The 26,008-nt window shown below is 40.0% G+C and overlaps 1 protein-coding gene across 1 annotated transcript in view; it reads right to left on the reverse strand.

The window, feature by feature from the left end:
• Positions 1-236: 236 nt before the first annotated feature.
• LOC137319148 (probable G-protein coupled receptor 139) overlaps positions 237-26,008 on the reverse strand; it is a 39,570-nt gene continuing 13,798 nt past the window's right edge. Inside the window, exon 2 of the mRNA XM_067981494.1 lies at positions 237-1,147. Coding sequence (XP_067837595.1) covers positions 237-1,147 — 911 coding nt within the window. The remainder of the gene's footprint in view (positions 1,148-26,008) is intronic.

Here is a 26,008-nt window from a genome sequence, read left to right on the forward strand (position 1 = left end):
GTCGTGAATCTTTGGAATTCTTTACCCCAAAAAGCTGTGGAGGCTGAGTCATTGAATACATTCAAGGCTGAGTTAGACAAATTGTTGATTAGCAAGGAAGTCAAAGGATACGGGGAAAGGCGGGAAAGTGGAGATGAGGTAAAAATCAGATCAGCCATGAATGGTGGAGCAGGCTCGATGGGCTGAATGGCCTACTCCTGCTGCTATCTCTTATGGTCTTATGGATTTGACTATTTTCATTGTTGAAATAATTGAACAATTAGTCTGAATGGATATTTCACCCCATTCTTTAACTCCTCTCTGAATTTACTCTGGGTCCCTGCATAAATAAACGGGTTGATGCAGGAACTCAAAAGCTGAAGCATAAATCCGCTTTCCTCCAGAATAAAAAGTGAGTCACCGAAATTGGATCCTGAGAAATAACTAACGTTCGCAATTCGGACATAGAGGAAAGTTATAAGAAACAACAACCACAAGAGGATAAAACTGCCCGAGATTGCGAAGAGTAAAATGATGGACCTTCTCCGACTCTCCATCTCTGGGTCACTCTGATTCTCACCATTGCTGTGGGCCCGGAGTCTCCTGCGGGCTCTGTTGGCCGCTAGAATGTATCTGACGGTCAGAGCATTGAGCAGAAGAATCAGAAGGAATGGGAGACACGGGGTTAAAATACGATGAAACCAGTCAAATGCGGCCCATAGAGGTGAGGAATAAAATTCCAATTTTACCTTACAGAACCAAGGTACATTGTTAATTGTATACAAAGGTTCATATATAAAGTATGAAGGGACGGTTTTTAAACAGCTCAGGGCACAGACCGTCCCTATAACCACGGCCGCCGTTTTCTCGGTGCAATATTTTGTTTTCAGCTTCTGGCAACAAATGGCCACAAATCGATCAAAGGTGAAAGTGACCGTTAACCAGACAGAACTGACTCTGGCGATATAAATTAGGACAATGCTGAGACTACAGACGGGAGTGATGGACAGGAAACTACCCCGAAAATAAATGCCAGCAATCCGGTTTAATATCACAGCCGTGAGAATGACCAGGAGATCCGTCACCGCCATGGACACCAGGTACCGAGTGATACATCTGGAGAGACCGCACCTTCCTCGGGACAGGATCACAATCACTGCCAAGTTAGCTGTGAGACAGAGAGAGAGAAAAAGAGGAAAATGACTGAACGGATTCTGAGCGAAATCATCCGTTGACAGGATTCCGAGAGACATTTACAGTTTGGAAACGTGACCCTGGGGTGAAAATGGATCTCTCACGCCATGGGCACCGGGCTCTGTGTTTAAAATAATCATTCGCATTAAAATTGAGACAGGCCAAAGACATCGGACTGAAAAAATAATACAATGAAATGTAATGGAGAACAAGGAGGACTCGGGAACACGTTGAAGCTAAAGTGGGAATATCAGAGAGACGGGAGAATCTATCGGTCATGGATTACAAAAGATCAGAGAGACGGGAGAATCTATCGGTAATGGATTACAAAAGATCAGAGAGACGGGAGAATCTATCGGTAATGGATTATAAAAGATCAGAGAGACGGGAGAATCTATCGGTAATGGATTATAAAAGATCAGAGAGGCGGGAGAATCTATCGGTAATGGATTATAAAAGATCAGAGAGACGGGAGAATCTATCGGTAATGGATTATAAAAGATCAGAGAGACGGGAGAATCTATCGGTAATGGATTACAAAAGATCAGAGAGACGGGAGAATCTATCGGTAATGAATTATAAAAGATCAGAGAGACGGGAGAATCTATCGGTAATGGATTATAAAAGATCAGAGGGACGGGAGAATCTATCGGTAATGGATTATAAAAGATCAGAGAGACGGGAGAATCTATCGGTAATGGATTATAAAAGATCAGAGAGACGGGAGAATCTATCGGTCATGAATTACAAAAGATCGTTAAGAGGATAAGGAATAAAACTACCGACAACAAAAGTGGAAGTGATGAAGAAAGAAGTAACGAATCGATATTTAAACCCGACCATGTCCTTCTGAGGATCCAAAGCGCCTTCCTCCGATTAATTACCGTCACATTATTCACTGTTGGAAAATTCACCAGTCAACAAACTCAAAAAGATTCCCAAACGGCGGAGGAGAGATTGGACAATTGGGTTTACCTGATTTGGCCGAGGGACTGTTGATGAAGATACAGTGAGAATTCACGGCTCTTCTTCAGATAGTCACCTCGGATCATCAATATCCACCCGATCCACCCGAAGATGAATGGTCTCATTCGGTAAAAAAGCCCCTCAGTCCAACAGAGAGTACAGCGCTCCCTCAGTACAACATAGAGTACAGCGCTCCCTCAGTCCAACATATAGTACAGCGCTCCCTCAGTACAACATAGAGCACAGCGCTCCCTCAGTACAACATAGAGTACAGCGCTCCCTCAGTACAACATAGAGTACAGTGCTCCCTCAGTACAACATATAGTACAGCGCTCCCTCAGTACAACATACAGTACAGCGCTCCCTCAGTCCAACATAGAGTACAGCGCTCCCTCAGTACAACATAGAGTACAGCGCTCCCTCAGTACAATATAGAGTACAGCGCTCCATCAGTACAACATACAGTACAGCGCTCCCTCAGTACAACATATAGTACAGCGCTCCCTCAGTACAACATAGAGTACAGCGCTCCCTCAGTACAACATAGTGTACAGCGCTCCCTCAGTACACCATACAGTACTGCGCTCCCTCAGTACAACATACAGTACAGCGCTCCCTCAGTACAACATACAGTACAGCGCTCCCTCAGTACAACATATAGTACAGCGTTTCCTCAGTACAACATAGAGTACAGCGCTTCCTCAGTACAACATACAGTACAGCGCTCCCTCAGTACAACATAGAATACAGCGCTCCCTCAGTACAACATAGAGTACAGCGCTCCCTCAGTACAACATACAGTACAGCGCTCCCTCAGTACAACATAGAATACAGCGCTCCCTCAGTACAACATAGAATACAGCGCTCCCTCAGTACAACATACAGTACAGCGCTCCCTCAGTACAACATACAGTACAGCGCTCCCTCAGTACAACATTGAGTACAGCGCTCCCTCAGTACAACATACAGTACAGCGCTCCCTCAGTACAACATAGAATACAGCGCTCCCTCAGTACAACATACAGTACAGCGCTCCCTCAGTACAACATAGAGTACAGCGCTCCCTCAGTACAACGTAGAGTACAGCGCTCCCTCAGTACAACAAACAGGACAGCGCTCCCTCAGTACAACATACAGTACAGCGCTCCCTCAGTACAACATATAGTACAGCGCTCCCTCAGTACAACATACAGTACAGCGCTCCATCAGTACAACATACAGTACAGCGCTCCCTCAGTACAACATATAGTACAGCGCTCCCTCAGTACAACATACAGTACAGCGCTCCCTTAGTACAACATACAGTACAGCGCTCCCTCAGTACAACATATAGTACAGCGCTCCCTCAGTACAACATACAGTACAGCGCTCCCTCAGTACAACATACAGTACAGCGCTCCCTCAATACAACATAGAATACAGCGCTCCCTCAGTACAACATAGAGTACAGCGCTCCCTCAGTACAACATAGAGTACAGCGCTCCCACAGTACAACATAGAGTACAGCGCTCCCTCAGTACAAGATAGAGGACAGCGCTCCCTCAGTACAACATAGAGTGCAGCGCTCCCTCAGTACAACGTAGAGGACAGCGCTCCCTCAGTACAACAAACAGGACAGCGCTCCCTCAGTACAACATACAGTACAGAGCTCCCTCAGTACAACATACAGTACAGCGCTCCCTCAGTACAACATATAGTACAGCGCTCCCTCAGTACAACATACAGTACAGCGCTCCCTCAGTACAACATACAGTACAGCGCTCCCTCAGTACAACATACAGTACAGCGCTCCCTCAGTACAACATATAGTAAAGCGCTCCCTCAGTACACCATACAGTACAGCGCTCCCTCAGTACAACATACAGTACAGCGCTCCCTCAGTACAACATACAGTACAGCGCTCCCTCAGTACAACATACAGTACAGCGCTCCCTCAGTACAACATGGAGTACAGCGCTCCCTCAGTACAACATATAGTACAGCGCTCCCTCAGTACAACATACAGTACAGCGCTCCCTCAGTACAACATAGAGTACAGCGCTCCCTCAGTACAACATAGAGTACAGCGCTCCCTCAGTACAACATAGAGTACAGCGCTCCCTCAGTACAACATAGAGTACAGCGCTCCCTCAGTACAACATACAGTACAGCGCTCCCTTAGTACAACATAAAGTACAGCGCTCCCTCAGTACAACATAGAGTACAGCGCTCCCTCAGTACAACATACAGTACAGCGCTCCCTCAGTACAACATACAATACAGCGCTCCCTTAGGACAACATAGAGTACAGCGCTCCCTCAGTACAACATAGAGTACAGCGCTCCCTCAGTACAACATACAGTTCAGCGCTCCCTCAGAACAAGAGAGTACAGCGCTCCCTCAGTACACCATACAGTTCAGCGCTCCCTCAGAACAAGAGAGTACAGCGCTCCCTCAGTACAACATACAGTACAGCGCTCCCTCAGTACAACATAGAGTACAGCGCTCCCTCAGTACAACGTAGAGTACAGCGCTCCCTCAGTACAACAAACAGGACAGCGCTCCCTCAGTACAACATACAGTACAGCGCTCCCTCAGTACAACATATAGTACAGCGCTCCCTCAGTACAACATACAGTACAGCGCTCCATCAGTACAACATACAGTACAGCGCTCCCTCAGTACAACATATAGTACAGCGCTCCCTCAGTACAACATACAGTACAGCGCTCCCTCAGTACAACATACAGTACAGTCCTCCCTCAGTACAACATACAGTACAGCGCTCCGTCAGTACAACATACAGTACAGCCCTCCCTCAGTACAACATAGAGTACAGCGCTCCCTCAGTACAACATAGAGTACAGCGCTCCCTCAGTACAACATAGAGTACAGCGCTCCCTCAGCACAACATAGAGTACAGCGCTCCCTCAGTACAACATACAGTACAGCGCTCCCTCAGTACACCATACAGTACAGCGCTCCCTCAGCACAACATAGAGTACAGCGCTCCCTCAGTACAACATAGAGTACAGCGCTTCCTCAGTACAACATACAGTACAGCGCTCCCTCAGTACAACATACAGTACAGCGCTCCCTCAGTACAACATAGAGTACAGCGCTCCCTCAGTACAACATAGAGTACAGCGCTCCCTCAGTACAACATACAGTACAGCGCTCCCTCAGTACAACATACAGTACAGCGCTCCCTCAGTACAACATACAGTACAGCTCTCATCCCACGTACTCCCCGCGTGGGAGACTTCTACTGCCTCCCAAAGATACACAAAGCCAACACACCCGGACGTCCTATCGTATCAGGCAACGGAACCCTGTGTGAGAACCTCTCTGGATACGTCGAGGGCATCCTGAAACCCATCGTACAGGGAACCTCCAGCTTCTGTCATGACACTACAGACTTCCTACAAAAACTCAGTACCCACGGACCAGATGAACCAGGAACACTTCTCACCACGATGGACGTCTCGGCACTCTACACCAGTATCCCCCACGATGACGGCATCGCTGCGACAGCATCAATACTCAACACCAACAACAGCCAATCTCCAGACGCCATCCTACAACTCATCCGCTTCATCCTGGATCACAATGTCTTCACCTTCGATAACCAGTTCTTTACCCAAACACACGGAACAGCCATGGGGACCAAATTCGCACCCCAATACGCCAACATTTTCATGCACAAGTTCGAGCAGGACTTCTTCACTGCACAAGACCTCCAACCAACACTATACACCAGATACATCGACGACATTTTCTTTCTATGGACCCACGGCAAGGAATCACTAAAGAGACTACACGATAACATGAACAAGTTCCATCCCACCATCAAGCTCACCATGGACTACTCCTCAGAATCAGTTTCTTTCTTGGACACACGAATCTCCATCAAAGACGGGCACCTCAGCACCTCACTCCACCGCAAGCCCACGGACAACCTCACGATGCTCCACTTTTCCAGCTTCCACCCTAACCACGTCAAAGAGGCCATCCCCTATGGACAGGCCCTGCGAATACACAGGGTCTGCTCAGACGAGGAGGAACGCGATGGACACCTACAGACTCTGAAAGAAGCCCTGGTATGAACGGGATATGACGCTCGACTCATCGATCGACAGTTCCGACGGGCCACAGCAAAAAATCGCATAGACCTCCTCAGGAGACTAACACGGGACGCAACCAACAGAGTACCCTTTGTCGTCCAGTACTTCCCCGGAGCGGAGAAACTACACCATGTTCTCCGCAGCCTTCAACATGTCATCAATGAGGACAAACACCTCGCTATGGCCATCCCCACACCTCCACTACTCGCCTTTAAACAGCCACCCAACCTCAAACAGACCATCGTTCGCAGCAAATTACCCAGCCTTCAGGAGAACAGCGTCCACGACGCCACACAACCCTGCCACGGTAACCTCTGCAAGACATGCCAGATCATCGACACAGATACCACCATCACACGAGAGGACACCACCCACCAGGTACATGGTTCATACTCCTGTGACTCGGCCAACATTGTCTACCTCATACGTTGCAGGAAAGGATGCCCCAGAGAATGGTACATTGGCGAGACCATGCAGACGCTGCGACAACGGATGAACGGACACCGCGCAACAATCGCCAGACAGGAGGGTTCCCTCCCAGTCGGGGAACACTTCAGCAGTCATGGACATTCATCCACCGACCTTCGGGTAAGCGTACTCCAAGGCGGCCTTCGAGACACACGACAACGCAAAATCTTCGAGCAGAAGTTGATAGCTAAGTTCCGCACCCATGAGGACGGCCTCAACCGGGATCTTGGGTTCATGTCACGCTACATGTAACCCCACCAGCGAAAAAAAGTTATCTGTTTTTAACACAACGGGTCATTCTCTGTCTTTCTCTTCCTTTCGGATGTTTATCTCTCTCTCTCTGTCTGTCTTTTTTGTTCTGGCCGTTTGTGCATTCGGTGGTCCTGTAGGTAACATCACTCTGTCTGAACACTTTGACTGCCTTGACAACGGGTAGTTGGAAAGATTATCTGTAATCACCAGGTATTGTTCTCTGAATATAAATGCGGTCACCTTCCATGGAATCCCACACTCACTCACCTGACGAAGGAGAAAGCCTCCGAAAGCTTGTGATTTTCAAATAAAACAGTTGGACTATAACCTGATGTTGTAAGATTCCTTACATTTGTCAACCCCAGTCCATCACCGGCATCTCCACATCATTACTCCATACAGTACAGCGCTCGCTCAGTAATCCATGCAGCACAGCGATCTCTCAGTACAACATACAGTACAGCGCTCCCTCAGAACTATGTACAGTACAGCGCTCCCTCAGTACAACATACAGTACAGCGCTCCCTCAGAACTATGTACAGTACAGCGCTCCCTCAGTACAACATACAGTACAGCGCTCCCTCAGAACTATGTACAGTACAGCGCTCCCTCAGGACAAATAGAGTATAGAGCTCCCTCAGTACGCCATAGTGTACAACACTCCCTCAGTACTCCAAACAGTACTGCGCACTCTCATTGCTCCAAACAATGCAGCGCTCCCTCAACTCCCGACAGTATAGTGCTCCGTCAGCACTACACACATTACAGCGCTCCCTCAATACTCCTTACAATACGGCGCTCCCTCAGTACAAACTATAGTACAGCGCTCCCTCAGTACTCCGTATAGTACAGCGCTCCCTCAGTACTCCATAGAGTAAATCGCTCCCTCAGGGCTCCATTCAGTACAGCGCTCCCTCAGTACTCCATAGAGTACAGCGCTCCCTCAATACTCCGTACAGTACAGCGCTCCCTCAGTACAATGTACAGTGCAGCGCTCCCTCAGTACAATGTACAGTACAGCGCTCCATCAGTACAACGTACAGTACAGCGCTCCCTCAGTACAATGTACAGTACAGCGCTCCATCAGTACAACGTACAGTACAGCGCTCCCTCAATACTCCATGCAGTACAGCGCTCGCTCAGTACAACATGCAGTACAGTGCTCCCTCAGTACAACATATAGTACAGCGCTCCCTCAGTACAACATAGAGTACAGCGCTCCCTCGGTACTCCCTACAGCACAGCGCTCCCTCAGTACAAAACACAGTACAGCGCTCCCTCAGTGCTACATACAGTACAGCGCTCCCTCAATTCTCCATGCAATAAAGCGTTCCCTCAGTACTCCATACAGTACAGCTCTCTCTCAGTATTCCATACAGTACAGCACTCCCTCAGTAAAAAATACAGTATAGCACTCTCTCAGTACAACATACAGTACAGCGCTCCCTCTGTACTCCATACAGTACTGCTCTCCCGCAGCACAACATACAATACAGTGCTCCCTCAGTATGCTATACAGTACAGCGCTCCCTCAGTACTCCGTACATTACAGCGCTGCCTCAGTACTACACACAGTACAGAGATCCCTCAGTACTCCGTACATTACAGCGCTCCCTCAGTACTACACACAGTACAGCGCTCCCTCAGTACTACACACAGTACAGAGATCCCTCAGTACTCCATACAGTGCAGCGCTCACTCAGTACTCTATACAGTAGAGAGCTCCCTCAGAACTACATACAGCAGAAAATTCCAATATTCTTTAGATTATGGAACAGTTCCTGCAGATTGGAGGGTGGCAAATGTATCCCCACTATTTAAAAAAAGGAGGGAGAGAAAACAATGAACTACAGACCGGTTAGCCTAACATCAATAGTAGGGAAAATGCTAAAGTCTATTATAAAGGATGTGATAACAGAACACTGAGAAAATATGAACGGGATTAGACAAAGTCAACATGGATTTATGAAAGGGAAATCATGTTTGACAAACCTACTGGAGTTTTTGAGGATGTAACTGGTAGAATAGATAAGGGAGAACCAGTGAATGTGGTTTATTTGGATTTTCAGAAGGCCTTTGATAAAGTCCCACATAAGAGGTTAGTGTGCAATATTAAAGCCCATGGGATTTTGGGTAATACACTGGCATGGCTTGAAAATTGGTTAACAGACAGGAAACAGAGAGTAGGAATGAATTGGTCTTTTTCCGGGTGGCAGGCAGTGACTAGTGGGGTACTGCAGGGATCAGTGCTTGGGCCCCAGCTATTCACAATATATATCAATGATTTGAATGAGGGAACTAAATGTAATATTTCCAAGTTTGCTGACGACACAAAATGAGGCTTCAAGACAATTTAGACAAGTTGAGTGAGTGGGCAAATACATGGCAGTTGCAGTATAATGTGGATAAATGTGAAGTTATCCAGTTCGGAAGGAAAAACAGAAAGGCAGAGTATTATTTAAATAGTGATAGATTGGGGAATGTTGATGTACAAAGGGACCTGGGTGTCCTTGTACACCAGTCACTGAAAGCAAACATGCAGGTGTAGCAAGCAGTTAGGAAGGCAAATGGTATGTTGGCCTTCATTGCAAGAGGATTTGAGTACAGGAGCAAGGATGTCTTACTGCAGTTATACAGGGCCTTGGTGAGACAACACCTGGAGTATTGTGTGCAGTTTTGGTCTCCTTACCTAAGAAAGGATATTCTTGCCATAGAGGGAGTGCAGCGAAGGTTCACCAGACTGATTCGTGGGATGGCAGGACTGTCGTATGAGGAGAGATTGGGTCGAATCGGCCTGTATTCACTCGAGTTTAGAAGAGTGAGAGGAGATCTCATTGAAACATATAAAATTCTGACAGGGTTAGACAGACTGGATGCAGGGAGGATGTTTCCCCTGGCTGGGTGGTCTAGAACGAGGGGTCACAGCCTCAGGATACGGGGTAGGACATTTAGGACTGAGATGAGGAGAAATTTCTTCACTCAGAGGGTGGTGAACCTGTGGAATTCTCTACTACAGAAGGCTGTGGAGGCCAAGTCACTGAATATATTTAAGAAGGAGCGAGATAGATTTCGAGACACAAAAGGCATCAAGGGGTATGGGGAGAGAGCGGGAAATATGGTATTGAGATAGAGGATCAGCCATGATCATATTGAATGGTGGAGCAGGCTCGAAGGGCCGAATGGCCTACTCCTGCTCCTAGTTTTATATGTTTCTATATCTACAGCGGTACAGTGAACTCTTAGTAAAACATACAGAACAGCGCTCCTTCAGGATGACATAGTATACAGAGCTCCCTCAGTACTCCATACAGTACAGAGCTCTCTCAGGACAACTCAGAGTTCAGAGCTCCCTCAGTACTCCATACAGTACAGCGCTCCCTCAGTACTGCATTCAGTACAGCGCTCCCTCAGTACAACATACAGTACAGAGCTCTCTCAGGACAACTCAGAGTTCAGAGCTCCCTCAGTACTCCATACAGTACAGCGCTCCCTCAGTACTCCATACAGCACAGCGCTCCCTCAGTACAACATACAGTACAGCGCTCCCTCAGTACTCCATACAGTACAGCGCTCCCTCAGTACTCCATACAGTACAGCGCTCCCTCAGTACTCCATACAGTACAGCGCTCCCTCAGTACTCCATACAGTACAGCGCTCCCTCAGTACAACATAGAGTACAACGCTCCCTCAGTACAACATAGAGTACAGCGCTCCCTCAGTACAACATACAGTACAGCGCTCCCTCAGTACAACATAGAGTACAGCGCTCCCTCAGTACAACATACAGTACAGCGCTCCCTCAGTACAACATACAGTACAGCGCTCCGTCAGTACAACATAGAGTACAGCGCTCCCTCAATACAACATAGAGTACAGCGCTCCCTCAGTACAACATACAGTACAGCGCTCCGTCAGTACAACATAGAGTACAACGCTCCCTGAGTACAACATAGAGTACAACGCTCCCTCTGTACAACATACAGTACCGCGCTCCCTCTGTACAACATACAGTACCGCGCTCCCTCAGGACAACATACAGTACCGCGCTCCCTCAGTACAACATACAGTACAACGCTCCCTCAGCACTGCAGTGCGCTCTCAGGATCAATTGTGGGCTTCGTCCAATAGTGGACATTGATCTTACAACTTTGTGATTCAGAATCGAGAGATGCCAACAGTTATGCGGCCTCACTCAATGTGGACAACAGTGTGATAATTCACCCACAGTAACTGTGTCAATTGCAAAATTGAACAACATATATACTGTTATAACAGTGTGATAATACCAGTCACAGGAAAATAGTATTAACACAGGAGGAATATATGTAAACCGTTATAACAGTGTGATAATAGCAGTCACAGTAAAATAGTATTAACACAGGAGGAATATATGTAAACCGTTATAACAGTGTGATAATAGCAGTCACAGTAAAATAGTATTAACACAGGAGGAATATATGTAAACCGTTATAACAGTGTGATAATAGCAGTCACAGTAAAATAGTATTAACACAGGAGAAATACCTGGACACCGTTATAACAGTGTGATAATAGCAGTCACAGTAAAATAGTATTAACACAGGAGGAATATATGTAAACCGTTATAACAGTGTGATAATAGCAGTCACAGGAAAATAGTATTAACACAGGAGAAATACCTGGACACCGTTATAACAGTGTGATAATAGCAGTCACAGTGCAGTGACCTATACTGGAATATACGATATAATCGCAAAGATCATCATATTGAACAAATATTCGATTGAACTGGTGCCTCTGAAGTGGTCGGTCTGTGGAAATCATCCGAACAAATATTGGAGAAACATCCACACAAAACAGATAGAGATACGATACACGAGAAAAATGATACAATTAAAGAGGAGAAATCATTCAGATCAAGAGGGGAAATGATACAGTTAAATGGGAGAAATAATACAGTTAAAGAGGAGAAATGATACAGTAAAAGGGGAGAAATGATACAGTAAAAGGGGAGAAATGATACAATTAAAGAGGAGAAATGATACAGTTATAGGGGAGAAATGAGAGTGTAAAAGAGGAGAAATTAGAGAGTTAAAGAGGAGAAATGATACAGTTAAAGAGGAGAAATGATACAGTAAAAGGGGAGAAGTGATACAGTTAAAGAGGAGAAATGATACAGTTAAAGAGGAGAAATGACACAGTAAAAGGGGAGAAATGAGAGGGTTAAAGAGGAGAAATCATTCAGATAAAGAGGAGAAATGAAACAGTTTAAGAGGAGAAATGATACAGTTAAATGGGAGAAATAAAACAGTTGAAGGGCAGAAATAACAGCTAAAGCGGAGAAATTATACAGTTAAAGAGGAGAAATGATACAGATAATGGCGAGAAATTAAACAGTTGAAAGGAAGATCAGATACAGTTAAAGAGGAGAAATTTTACAGTTCAAGGGGAGAAATGATACAATTAAACATGAGAAATGATGCAGTTAACGAAGAGAAATGACACAGACAAAGGGGAGAATTATACAGATAGAGGGAAAAAATGATACAGATAAAAACAAGAAAAGCTGCAGTTCGAGGGTGAAATGATACAGTTAAAGGGGAGAAATGAGAGAGTTAAAGGGAAGAAATGAGAGAGTTAAAGGGAAGAAATCATACAGTTAAAGGGGAGAATTGATACAGTTAAAGAGGAGAAATGATACAATTAAAGGGGAGAAATGATACAGTTAAAGGGGAGAATTGATACAGTTAAAGGGGAGAAATGATACAGTTAAAGGGGGGAATTGATACAGTTAAAGGGGAGAAATGATACAATTAAAGAGGAGAAATGATACAGTTATAGGGGAGAAATGAGAGTGTAAAAGAGGAGAAATTAGAGAGTTAAAGAGGAGAAATGAGAGAGTTAAAGAGGAGAAATGATACAGTTAAAGAGGAGAAATGATACAGTAAAATGGGAGAAATGATACAGTTAAAGAGGAGAAATTATACAGTTAAAGGGGAGAAATGAGAGTGTGAAAGAGGAGAAATGAGAGAGTTAAAGAGGAGAAATGAGAGAGTTAAAGAGGAGAAATGATACAGTTAAAGGGAGAAATGATATAGTTAAAGAGGAGAAATGAAACAGTTAAATGGGAGAAATGATACAGTTAAAGGGGAGAAATGACAAAGTTAAAGAAGAGAAATGATACAGTTAAAGGGGAGAAATGATACAGTTAAAGGGGAGAAATGATACACTTAAAGGGGAGAAATGATAAAGTTAAAGGGGAGAAATGATACAATTAAATGGAAGAAATGATACAGTTAAAGAGGAGAAATGATACAGTTAAAGAGGAGAAATGATACAGTTAAAGGGGAGAAATGATACAGTTAAAGGGGAGAAATGATACACTTAAAGAGGAGAAATGATACAGTTAAAGGGGAGAAATGATACACTTAAAGAGGAGAAATGAGAGAGTTAAAGGGAAGAAATGAGAGAGTTAAATGGGAGAAATGATACAGTTGAAGGTGAGAAATGACAGAGTTAAAGCGGAGAAATCAAACAGTTAAAGAGGATAAATTATACCGTTAAAAGGGAGAAATGATTCATAGAAAAGGGAGAAATTTTACAGTCCAGGGGGAGAAATGATACAGTTAAAGGGGAGAAATGATACAGTTAAAGGGGAGAAATTTTACAGTTCAGGGGGAGAAATGATACAGTTAAAGGGGAGAAATGATACAGTAAAAGGGGAGAAATAAAACAGTTACAGATGAGATATAATATAATTACAGATGAGAAATGATACAGTTAAATGGGAGAAATGATACAGTTAAGTAGTATAAATGATACAGTTAAAGAGGAGAAATGATACAGTTAAAGGGGAGAAATTATCCAGATAAAGGGGAGAAATATGACTGTTAAAGGGAAGAAATAATACAGTTACAGATGAGAAATGAAACAGTTTCAGAGGAGAAATGATACAGTTAAAGGGGAGAAATGATACAGTTAAAGGGGAGAAATGAGAGAGTTAAAGAGGAGAAATGATACCGTTAAAGAGGAGAAATGAGAGGGTTAAAGAGGAGAAATGATACAGTTAAAGGGAGAAATTATACAGTTAAAGGGAGAAATGATACAGTTAAAGAGGAGAAATGATACAGTTAAAGGGAAGAAATGATACAGTTAAAGAGGAGAAATGATACAGTTAAAGGGGAGAAATGAGAGAGTTAAAGGGGAGAAATGATACAGTTAAAGGGGAGAAACGATACAGTTAAAGGGGAAAATGATACATTTAAAGGAGAGAAATGATACAGTTGAAGACGAGAAATATAACAGTTAAAGGGGAGAAATGATAGTTACAGATGAGAAATTATACAATTAAAGAGGAGAAATGAAACAGTTAAATGGGAGAAATGATACAGTTAAAGGACAGAAATGATACAGTTAAAGGGGAGAAATGATACAGTTAAAGGGGAGAAATGATACAGTTAAAGGGGAGAAATGATACAGTTAAAGGGGAGAAATGATACAGTTAAAGGGAGAAATTATACAGTTAAAGGGAGAAATGATACAGTTAAAGAGGAGAAATGATACAGTTAAAGGGAGAAATTATATGGTTAAAGAGCAGAAATGATACAGTTAAAGGGGAGAAATGAGAGAGTTAAAGGGAAGAAATGAGAGAGTTAAAGGGGAGAAATGATACAGTTAAAGGGAAGAAACGATACAGTTAAAGGGGAAAATGATACATTTAAAGGAGAGAAATGATACAGTTGAAGACGAGAAATATAACAGTTAAAGGGGAGAAATGATAGTTACAGATGAGAAATTATACAATTAAAGAGGAGAAATGAAACAGTTAAATGGGAGAAATGATACAGTTAAAGGGGAGAAATGACAAAGTTAAAGAAGAGAAATGATACAGTTAAAGGGGAGAAATGATACACTTAAAGGGGAGAAATGATAAAGTTAAAGGGGAGAAATGATACACTTAAAGGGGAGAAATGATAAAGTTAAAGAGGAGAAATTATACAGTTAAAGAGGAGAAATGATACAGTTAAAGGGGAGAAATGATACACTTAAAGAGGAGAAATGATACAGTTAAAGGGGAGAAATGATACACTTAAAGAGGAGAAATGAGAGAGTTAAAGGGAAGAAATGAGAGAGTTAAATGGGAGAAATGATACAGTTGAAGGTGAGAAATGACAGAGTTAAAGCGGAGAAATCAAACAGTTAAAGAGGATAAATTATACCGTTAAAAGGGAGAAATGATTCATATAAAAGGGAGAAATTTTACAGTCCAGGGGGAGAAATGATACAGTTAAAGGGGAGAAATGATACAGTTAAAGGGGAGAAATTTTACAGTTCAGGGGGAGAAATGATACAGTTAAAGGGGAGAAATGATACAGTAAAAGGGGAGAAATGAAACAGTTACAGATGAGATATAATATAATTACAGAGGAGAAATGATACAGTTAAATGGGAGAAATGATACAGTTAAGTAGTATAAATGATACAGTTAAAGAGGAGAAATGATACAGTTAAAGGGGAGAAATGATCCAGATAAAGGGGAGAAATATGACTGTTAAAGGGAAGAAATAATACAGTTACAGATGAGAAATGAAACAGTTTCAGAGGAGAAATGATACAGTTAAAGGGGAGAAATGATACAGTTAAAGGGGAGAAATGAGAGAGTTAAAGAGGAGAAATGATACCGTTAAAGAGGAGAAATGAGAGGGTTAAAGAGGAGAAATGATACAATTAAAGAGGAGAAATGATACAGTTAAAGGGAGAAATTATAAAGTTAAAGAGGAGAAATGATACAGTTAAAGGGAGAAATGATACAGTTAAAGGACAGAAATGATACAGTTAAAGGGGAGAAATGATACAGTTAAAGGGGAGAAATTATACAGTTAAAGGGAGAAATTATACAGTTAAAGGGAGAAATGATACAGTTAAAGAGGAGAAATGATACAGTTAAAGGGAGAAATGATATGGTTAAAGAGGAGAAATGATACAGTTAAAGGGAAGAAATGATACAGTTAAAGAGGAGAAATGATACAGTTAAAGGGGAGAAATGAGAGAGTTAAAGGGAAGAAATGAGAGAGTTAAAGGGGAGAAATGATACAGTTGAAGGGGAGAAACGATACAGTTAAAGGGGAAAATGATACATTTAAAGGAGAGAAATGATACAGTTGAAGACGAGAAATATAACAGTTAAAGGGGAGAAATGATAGTTACAGATGGGAAATTATACAATTAAAGAGGAGAAATGAAACAGTTAAATGGGAGAAATGATACAGTTAAAGGGGAGAAATGACAAAGTTAAAGAAGAGAAATGATACAGTTAAAGGGGAGAAATGATACACTTAAAGGGGAGAAATGATAAAGTTAAAGGGGAGAAATGATACACTTAAAGGGGAGAAATGATAAAGTTAAAGGGGAGAAATGATACACTTAAAGGGGAGAAATGATAAAGCTAAAGAGGAGAAATTATACAGTTAAAGAGGAGAAATGATACAGTTAAAGGGGAGAAATGATACACTTAAAGAGGAGAAATGATACAGTTAAAGGGGAGAAATGATACACTTAAAGAGGAGAAATGAGAGAGTTAAAGGGAAGAAATGAGAGAGTTAAATGGGAGAAATGATACAGTTGAAGGTGAGAAATGACAGAGTTAAAGCGGAGAAATCAAACAGTTAAAGAGGATAAATTATACCGTTAAAAGGGAGAAATGATTCATATAAAAGGGAGAAATATTACAGTCCAGGGGGAGAAATGATACAGTTAAAGGGGAGAAATGATACAGTTAAAGGGGAGAAATTTTACAGTTCAGGGGGAGAAATGATACAGTTAAAGGGGAGAAATGATACAGTAAAAGGGGAGAAATGAAACAGTTACAGATGAGATATAATATAATTACAGAGGAGAAATGATACAGTTAAATGGGAGAAATGATACAGTTAAGTAGTATAAATGATACAGTTAAAGAGGAGAAATGATACAGTTAAAGGGGAGAAATGAGAGATTTAAAGGGGAGAAATGATCCAGTAAAAGGGGAGAAATGATACAGTTAAAGGGGAGAAATGATACAGTTACACATGAGAAATGAAACAGTTTAAGAGGAGAAATGATACAGTTAAAGGGGAGAAATGATCCAGATAAAGGGGAGAAATATGACTGTTAAAGGGAAGAAATAATACAGTTACAGATGAGAAATGAAACAGTTTAAGAGGACAAATTATACAGTTAAAGGGGAGAAATGATACAGTTGAAGGGGAGAAATGAGAGATTTAAAGGGGAGAAATGATCCCGTAAAAGGGGAGAAATTATACTGTTAAAGGGGAGAAATGTGACTGTTAAAGGGGAGAAATGATACAGTAAAAGGGGAGAAATGATACAGTTAAAGGGGAGAAATGATCCAGATAAAGGGGAGAAATATGACTGTTAAAGGGAAGAAATAATACAGTTACAGATGAGAAATGAAACAGTTTAAGAGGAGAAATGATACAGTTAAAGGGGAGAAATGACACAGTTGAAGGGGAGAAATGAGAGATTTAAAGGGGAGAAATGATCCAGTAAAAGGGGAGAAATTATACTGTTAAAGGGGAGAAATGTGACTGTTAAAGGGGAGAAATGATACAGTAAAAGGGGAGAAATGATACAGTTAAAGGGGAGAAATGTGACTGTTAAAGGGAAGAAATAATACAGTTACAGATGAGAAATGAAACAGTTTTCGAGGAGAAATGATACAGTTAAATGGGAGAAATAAAACAGTTGAAGGGCAGAAATAACAGCTAAAGCGGAGAAATTATACAGTTAAAGAGGAGAAATGATACAGATAATGGCGAGAAATTAAACAGTTGAAAGGTAGATCAGATACAGTTAAAGAGGAGAAATTTTACAGTTCAAGGGGAGAAATGATACAATTAAACATGAGAAATGATGCAGCTAACGAAGAGAAACGACACAGACAAAGGGGAGAATTATACAGATAAAGGGAAAAAATGATACAGATAAAAACAAGAAAAGCTGCATTTCGAGGGTGAAATGATACAGTTAAAGGGGAGAAATGAGAGAGTTAAAGGGAAGAAATGATACAGTTAAAGGGGCGAAATTATACAGTTAAAGGGGAGAAATTATACAGTTAAAGGGGAGAATTGATACAGTTAAAGGGGAGAAATGATACAGTTAAAGGGGAGAAATTATACAGTTAAAGGGGAGAATTGATACAGTTAAAGGGGAGAAATGATAAAGTTAAAGGGAGAAATGATACAGTTAAAGGGCAGAAATGATACAGTTAAAGAGGAGAAATGATACAGTTAAAGAGGAGAAATGATACAGTTAAAGGGAGAAATGATATTGTTGAAGAGGAGAAATGATACAGATAAAGGGAAGAAATGAAACAGTTAAAGAGGAGAAATGATACACTTAAAGGGGAGAAATGATACATTTAAAGGGGAGAAATGAGAGAGTTGAAGGGAAGAAATGAGAGAGTGAAAGGGGAGAAATGATACAGTTAAAGGGGAGAAACGATAAAGTTAAACAGGGAAATGATACAGTTAAAGGGGAGAAACGATACAGTTAAAGGGGAGAAACGATAAAGTTAAACAGTGAAATTATACATTTAAAGGGGAGAAATGGTACATTTAAAGGGGAAAATGATACATTTAAAGGAGAGAAATGATACAGTTGAAGACGAGAAATGATACAGTTAAAGGGGAGAAATGATAGTTACAGATGAGAAGTTATACAATTAAAGAGGAGAAATGATACAGTTAAAGAGGAGAAATGATACAGTTAAAGGGGAGAAATGATACAGTTACAGATGAGATATAATATAATTACAGAGGAGAAATGATACAGTTAAAGGGGTGAAATGATACAGTTAAAGAGGAGAAATGATACAGTTAAAGGGGTGAAACGATACAGTTAAAGAGGAGAAATGATACAGTTAAAGGGGAGAAATGATACAGTTACAGATGAGATGTAATATAATTGCAGAGGAGAAATAATACAGATAAAAGGGAGAAATTTTACAGTTCAGGGGGAGAAATTATACAGTTAAAGAGGAGAAATGATACAGTTAAATGGGAGAAATGATACAGTTAAAGGGGATAAATGATACAGTTAAAGGGGAGAAATGATACAGTTAAATGGGAGAAATGATACAGTTAAAGGGGAGAAATGATACAGTTAAAGGGGAGAAATGATACAGTTAAATGGGAGAAATGATACAGTTAAAGGGGAGAAATGATACAGTTAAAGGGGAGAAATGATACAGTTAAATGGGAGAAATGATACAGTTAAAGGGGAGAAATTATACAGTTAAAGGGGAGAAATGAGAGAGTTAAAGGGGAGAAATGATGAAGTTAAAGAGGAGAAATGATACAATTAAAGGGGAGAAATGATTCAGATAAATGGGAGAAATTTTACAGTTCAGAGGGAGAAATGATACATTTAAAGAGGTGAAATGAGAGAGTTCAAGGGAAGAAATGAGAGAGTTAAATGGGAGAAATAATACAGTTAAAGGTGAGAAATGACAGAGTTAAAGCGGAGAAATGAAACAGTTAAAGAGGAGAAATGATACAGTTAAAGGGGAGAAATGAGAGATTTAAAGGGGAGAAATGATCCAGTAAAAGGGGAGAAATGATACAGTTAAAGGGGAGAAATGATACAGTTACACATGAGAAATGAAACAGTTTAAGAGGAGAAATGATACAGTTAAAGGGGAGAAATGATCCAGATAAAGGGGAGAAATATGACTGTTAAAGGGAAGAAATAATACAGTTACAGATGAGAAATGAAACAGTTTAAGAGGAGAAATTATACAGTTAAAGGGGAGAAATGATACAGTTGAAGGGGAGAAATGAGAGATTTAAAGGGGAGAAATGATCCCGTAAAAGGGGAGAAATTATACTGTTAAAGGGGAGAAATGTGACTGTTAAAGGGGAGAAATGATACAGTTAAATGGGAGAAATGATACAGTTAAAGGGGAGAAATGATACAGTTAAAGGGGAGAAATGATACAGTTAAATGGGAGAAATGATACAGTTAAAGGGGAGAAATTTTACAGTTCAGGGGGAGAAATGATACAGTTAAAGGGGAGAAATGAGAGATTTAAAGGGGAGAAATGATCCAGTTAAAGGGGAGAAATGTGACTGTTAAAGTGAAGAAATACTACAGTTACAGATGAGAAATGAAACAGTTTAAGAGGAGAAATGATACAGTTAAAAGGGAGAAATGATACAGTTAAAAGGGAGAAATGATACAGTTAAAGGGGAGAAATTTTACAGTTCAGGGGGAGAAATGATACAGTTAAAGGGGAGAAATGAGAGATTTAAAGGGGAGAAATGATCCAGTTAAAGGGGAGAAATGTGACTGTTAAAGTGAAGAAATACTACAGTTACAGATGAGAAATGAAACAGTTTAAGAGGAGAAATGATACAGTTAAAAGGGAGAAATGATACAGTTAAAAGGGAGAAATGATACAGTTAAAGGGGAGAAATTTTACAGTTCAGGGGGAGAAATGATACAGTTGAAGGGGAGAAATGAGAGATTTAAAGGGGAGAAATGATCCCGTAAAAGGGGAGAAATTATACTGTTAAAGGGGAGAAATGTGACTGTTAAAGGGGAGAAATGATACAGTTAAATGGGAGAAATGATACAATTAAAGGGGAGAAATGATACAGTTAAAGGGGAGAAATGATACAGTTAAATGGGAGAAATGATACAGTTAAAGGGGAGAAATTATACAGTTAAAGGGGAGAAATGAGAGAGTTAAAGGGGAGAAATGATACAGTTAAATGGGAGAAATGATACAGTTAAAGGGGAGAAATTATACAGTTAAAGGGAAGAAATGAGAGAGTTAAATGGGAGAAATGATGAAGTTAAAGAGGAGAAATGATACAATTAAAGGGGAGAAATGATTCAGATAAATGGGAGAAATTTTACAGTTCAGAGGGAGAAATGATACATTTAAAGAGGTGAAATGAGAGAGTTCAAGGGAAGAAATGAGAGAGTTAAATGGGAGAAATAATACAGTTAAAGGTGAGAAATGACAGAGTTAAAGCGGAGAAATGAAACAGTTAAAGAGGAGAAATGATACAGTTAAAAGGGAGAAATGATACAGTTAAAAGGGAGAAATGATACAGTTAAAGGGGAGAAATTTTACAGTTCAGGGGGAGAAATGATACAGTTAAAGGGGAGAAATGAGAGATTTAAAGGGGAGAAATGATCCAGTTAAAGGGGAGAAATGTGACTGTTAAAGTGAAGAAATACTACAGTTACAGATGAGAAATGAAACAGTTTAAGAGGAGAAATGATACAGTTAAAGGGGAGAAATAATACAGTTACAGATGAGAAATGAAACAGTTTAAGAGGAGAAATGATGCAGTTAAATGGGAGAAATAAAACAGTTGAAGGGCAGAAATAACAGCTAAAGCGGAGAAATTATACAGTTAAAGAGGAGAAATGATACAGATAATGGCGAGAAATTAAACAGTTGAAAGGAAGATCAGATACAGTTAAAGAGGAGAAATTTTACAGTTCAAGGGGAGTAATGATACAATTAAACATGAGAAATGATGCAGTTAACGAAGAGAAATGACACAGACAAAGGGGAGAATTATACAGATAGAGGGAAAAAATGATCCAGATAAAAACAAGAAAAGCTGCAGTTCGAGGGTGAAATGATACAGTTAAAGAGGAGAAATGATACAGTTAAAGGGGCGAAATGATACAGTTAAAGAGGAGAAATGATACAGTTAAAGAGGAGAAATGATACAGTTAAAGGGGAGAAATGATACAGTTAAAGGGGAGAAATGATACAGTTAAAGGGGAGAAATGATACAGTTAAAGAGGAGAAATGATACAGTTAAAGAGGAGAAATGATACAGTTAAAGGGGAGAAATGATACATTTAAAGGGGAGAAATGATACAGTTAAAGGGGAGAAATGATACAGTTAAAGGGGAGAAATGATACAGTTAAAGGGGAGAAATGATACACTTAAAGAGGAGAAATGATACAGTTAAAGGGGAGAAATGATAAAGTTAAAGAGGAGAAATGATACAGTTAAAGGGGAGAAATGATACAGTTAAAGGGGAGAAATGATACAGTTAAAGGGGAGAAATGATACAGTTAAAGGGGAGAAATGATACAGTTAAAGGGGAGAAATGATACAGTTAAAGGGGAGAAATGATACAGTTAAAGGGGAGAAATGATACAGTTAAAGAGGAGAAATGATACAGTTAAAGGGGAGAAATGATACAGTTAAAGGGGAGAAATGATACAGTTAAAGGGGAGAAATGATACAGTTAAAGGGGAGAAATGATACAGATAAAGAGGAGAAATGATACAGTTAAAGGGGAGAAATGATACAGTTAAAGGGGAGAAATGATACAGTTAAAGGGGAGAAATGATACAGTTAAAGGGGAGAAATGATACAGTTAAAGGGGAGAAATCATACAGTTAAAGAGGAGAAATGATACAGTTAAAGGGGAGAAATGATACAGTTAAAGGGGAGAAATGATACAGTTAAAGGGGAGAAATGATACAGTTAAAGGGGAGAAATGATACACTTAAAGAGGAGAAATGATACAGTTAAAGGGGAGAAATGATAAAGTTAAAGAGGAGAAATGATACAGTTAAAGGAGAGAAATGATACAGTTAAAGAGGAGAAATGATACAGTTAAAGGGGATACATGATACAGTTAAAGAGGAGAAGTGATACAATTAAAGAGGAGAAATGATACAGATAAAGGGGATAAATTATACAGTTAAAGGGCAGAAATGATACAATTAAAGAGGAGAAATGATACAGTTAAAGAGGAGAAATGATACAGTTACAGATGAGATATAATATAATTACAGAGGAGAAATGAGACAGTTAAAGGGGAGAAACGATACAGTTAAAGAGGAGAAATGATACAGTTAAAGGTGAGAAATGATACAGTTAAAGGGGAGAAATGATACAGTTAAAGATGGGAAATGATACAGTTAAAGGTGAGAAATGATACAGTTACAGATGAGATATAATATAATTACAGAGGAGAAATGATACAGTTAAAGGGGAGAAACGATACAGTTAAAGAGGAGAAATGATACAGTTAAAGGTGAGAAATGATACAGTTAAAGGGGAGAAATGATACAGTTAAAGGTGAGAAATGATACAGTTAAAGGGGAGAAATGATACAGTTAAAGAGGGGAAATGATACAGTTAAAGGTGAGAAATGATACAGTTAAAGAGGAGAAATGATACAGTTAAAGAGGAGAAATGATACAGTTAAAGGGGAGAAATGATACAGTTAAAGGGAAGAAATGTTACAGTTAAAGGGGAGAAACGGTACAGTTAAAGGGGAGAAATGTTACAGTTAAAGGGGAGAAATGATACAGTTAAAGGGGAGAAATGAGAGAGTTAAAGTGAAGAAATGAGAGAGTTAAATGGGAGAAATGATACAGTTGAAGGTGAGAAATGACAGAGTTAAAGCGGAGAAATCAAACAGTTAAAGAGGATAAATTATACCGTTAAAAGGGAGAAATGATTCATATAAAAGGGAGAAATTTTACAGTCCAGGAGGAGAAATGATACAGTTAAAGGGGAGAAATGATACAGTTAAAGGGGAGAAATTTTACAGTTCAGGGGGAGAAATGATACAGTTAAAGGGGAGAAATGATACAGTAAAGGGGGAGAAATGAAACAGTTACAGATGAGATATAATATAATTACAGAGGAGAAATGATACAGTTAAATGGGAGAAATGATACAGTTAAGTAGTATAAATGATACAGTTAAAGAGGAGAAATGATACAGTTAAAGGGGAGAAATGATACAGTTAAAGGGGAGAAATGAGAGATTTAAAGGGGAGAAATGATCCAGTAAAAGGGGAGAAATGTACAGTTAAAGGGGAGAAATGATACAGTTACACATGAGAAATGAAACAGTTTAAGAGGAGAAATGATACAGTTAAAGGGGAGAAATGATCCAGATAAAGGGGAGAAATATGACTGTTAAAGGGAAGAAATAATACAGTTACAGATGAGAAATGAAACAGTTTAAGAGGAGAAATTATACAGTTAAAGGGGAGAAATGATACAGTTGAAGGGGAGAAATGAGAGATTTAAAGGGGAGAAATGATCCCGTAAAAGGGGAGAAATTATACTGTTAAAGGGGAGAAATGTGACTGTTAAAGGGGAGAAATGATACAGTTAAATGGGAGAAATGATACAATTAAAGGGGAGAAATGATACAGTTAAAGGGGAGAAATGATACAGTTAAATGGGAGAAATGATACAGTTAAAGGGGAGAAATTATACAGTTAAAGGGGAGAAATGAGAGAGTTAAAGGGGAGAAATGATACAGTTAAATGGGAGAAATGATACAGTTAAAGGGGAGAAATTATACAGTTAAAGGGAAGAAATGAGAGAGTTAAATGGGAGAAATGATGAAGTTAAAGAGGAGAAATGATACAATTAAAGGGGAGAAATGATTCAGATAAATGGGAGAAATTTTACAGTTCAGAGGGAGAAATGATACATTTAAAGAGGTGAAATGAGAGAGTTCAAGGGAAGAAATGAGAGAGTTAAATGGGAGAAATAATACAGTTAAAGGTGAGAAATGACAGAGTTAAAGCGGAGAAATGAAACAGTTAAAGAGGAGAAATGATACAGTTAAAAGGGAGAAATGATACAGTTAAAAGGGAGAAATGATACAGTTAAAGGGGAGAAATTTTACAGTTCAGGGGGAGAAATGATACAGTTAAAGGGGAGAAATGAGAGATTTAAAGGGGAGAAATGATCCAGTTAAAGGGGAGAAATGTGACTGTTAAAGTGAAGAAATACTACAGTTACAGATGAGAAATGAAACAGTTTAAGAGGAGAAATGATACAGTTAAAGGGGAGAAATACTGCAGTTACAGATGAGAAATGAAACAGTTTAAGAGGAGAAATGATACAGTTAAAGGGGAGAAATAATACAGTTACAGATGAGAAATGAAACAGTTTAAGAGGAGAAATGATGCAGTTAAATGGGAGAAATAAAACAGTTGAAGGGCAGAAATAACAGCTAAAGCGGAGAAATTATACAGTTAAAGAGGAGAAATGATACAGATAATGGCGAGAAATTAAACAGTTGAAAGGAAGATCAGATACAGTTAAAGAGGAGAAATTTTACAGTTCAAGGGGAGTAATGATACAATTAAACATGAGAAATGATGCAGTTAACGAAGAGAAATGACACAGACAAAGGGGAGAATTATACAGATAGAGGGAAAAAATGATACAGATAAAAACAAGAAAAGCTGCAGTTCGAGGGTGAAATGATACAGTTAAAGAGGAGAAATGATACAGTTAAAGGGGCGAAATGATACAGTTAAAGAGGAGAAATGATACAGTTAAAGAGGAGAAATGATACAGTTAAAGGGGAGAAATGATACAGTTAAAGGGGAGAAATGATACAGTTAAAGGGGAGAAATGATACAGTTAAAGAGGAGAAATGATACAGTTAAAGAGGAGAAATGATACAGTTAAAGGGGAGAAATGATACAGTTAAAGGGGAGAAATGATACAGTTAAAGGGGAGAAATGATACAGTTAAAGGGGAGAAATGATACACTTAAAGAGGAGAAATGATACAGTTAAAGGGGAGAAATGATAAAGTTAAAGAGGAGAAATGATACAGTTAAAGGGGAGAAATGATACAGTTACAGATGAGATATAATATAATTACAGAGGAGAAATGATACAGTTAAAGGGGAGAAACGATACAGTTAAAGAGGAGAAATGATACAGTTAAAGGGGAGAAATGATACAGTTAAAGGGGAGAAATGATACAGTTAAAGGGGAGAAATGATACAGTTAAAGGGGAGAAATGATACACTTAAAGAGGAGAAATGATACAGTTAAAGGGGAGAAATGATAAAGTTAAAGAGGAGAAATGATAAAGTTAAAGGAGAGAAATGATACAGTTAAAGAGGAGAAATGATACAGTTAAAGGGGATACATGATACAGTTAAAGAGGAGAAGTGATACAATTAAAGAGGAGAAATGATACAGATAAAGGGGATAAATTATACAGTTAAAGGGCAGAAATGATACAGTTAAAG

The sequence above is a fragment of the Heptranchias perlo genome, unplaced genomic scaffold (genome assembly GCF_035084215.1).
Source record: "Heptranchias perlo isolate sHepPer1 unplaced genomic scaffold, sHepPer1.hap1 HAP1_SCAFFOLD_74, whole genome shotgun sequence".
NCBI lineage: Eukaryota > Metazoa > Chordata > Chondrichthyes > Hexanchiformes > Hexanchidae > Heptranchias > Heptranchias perlo.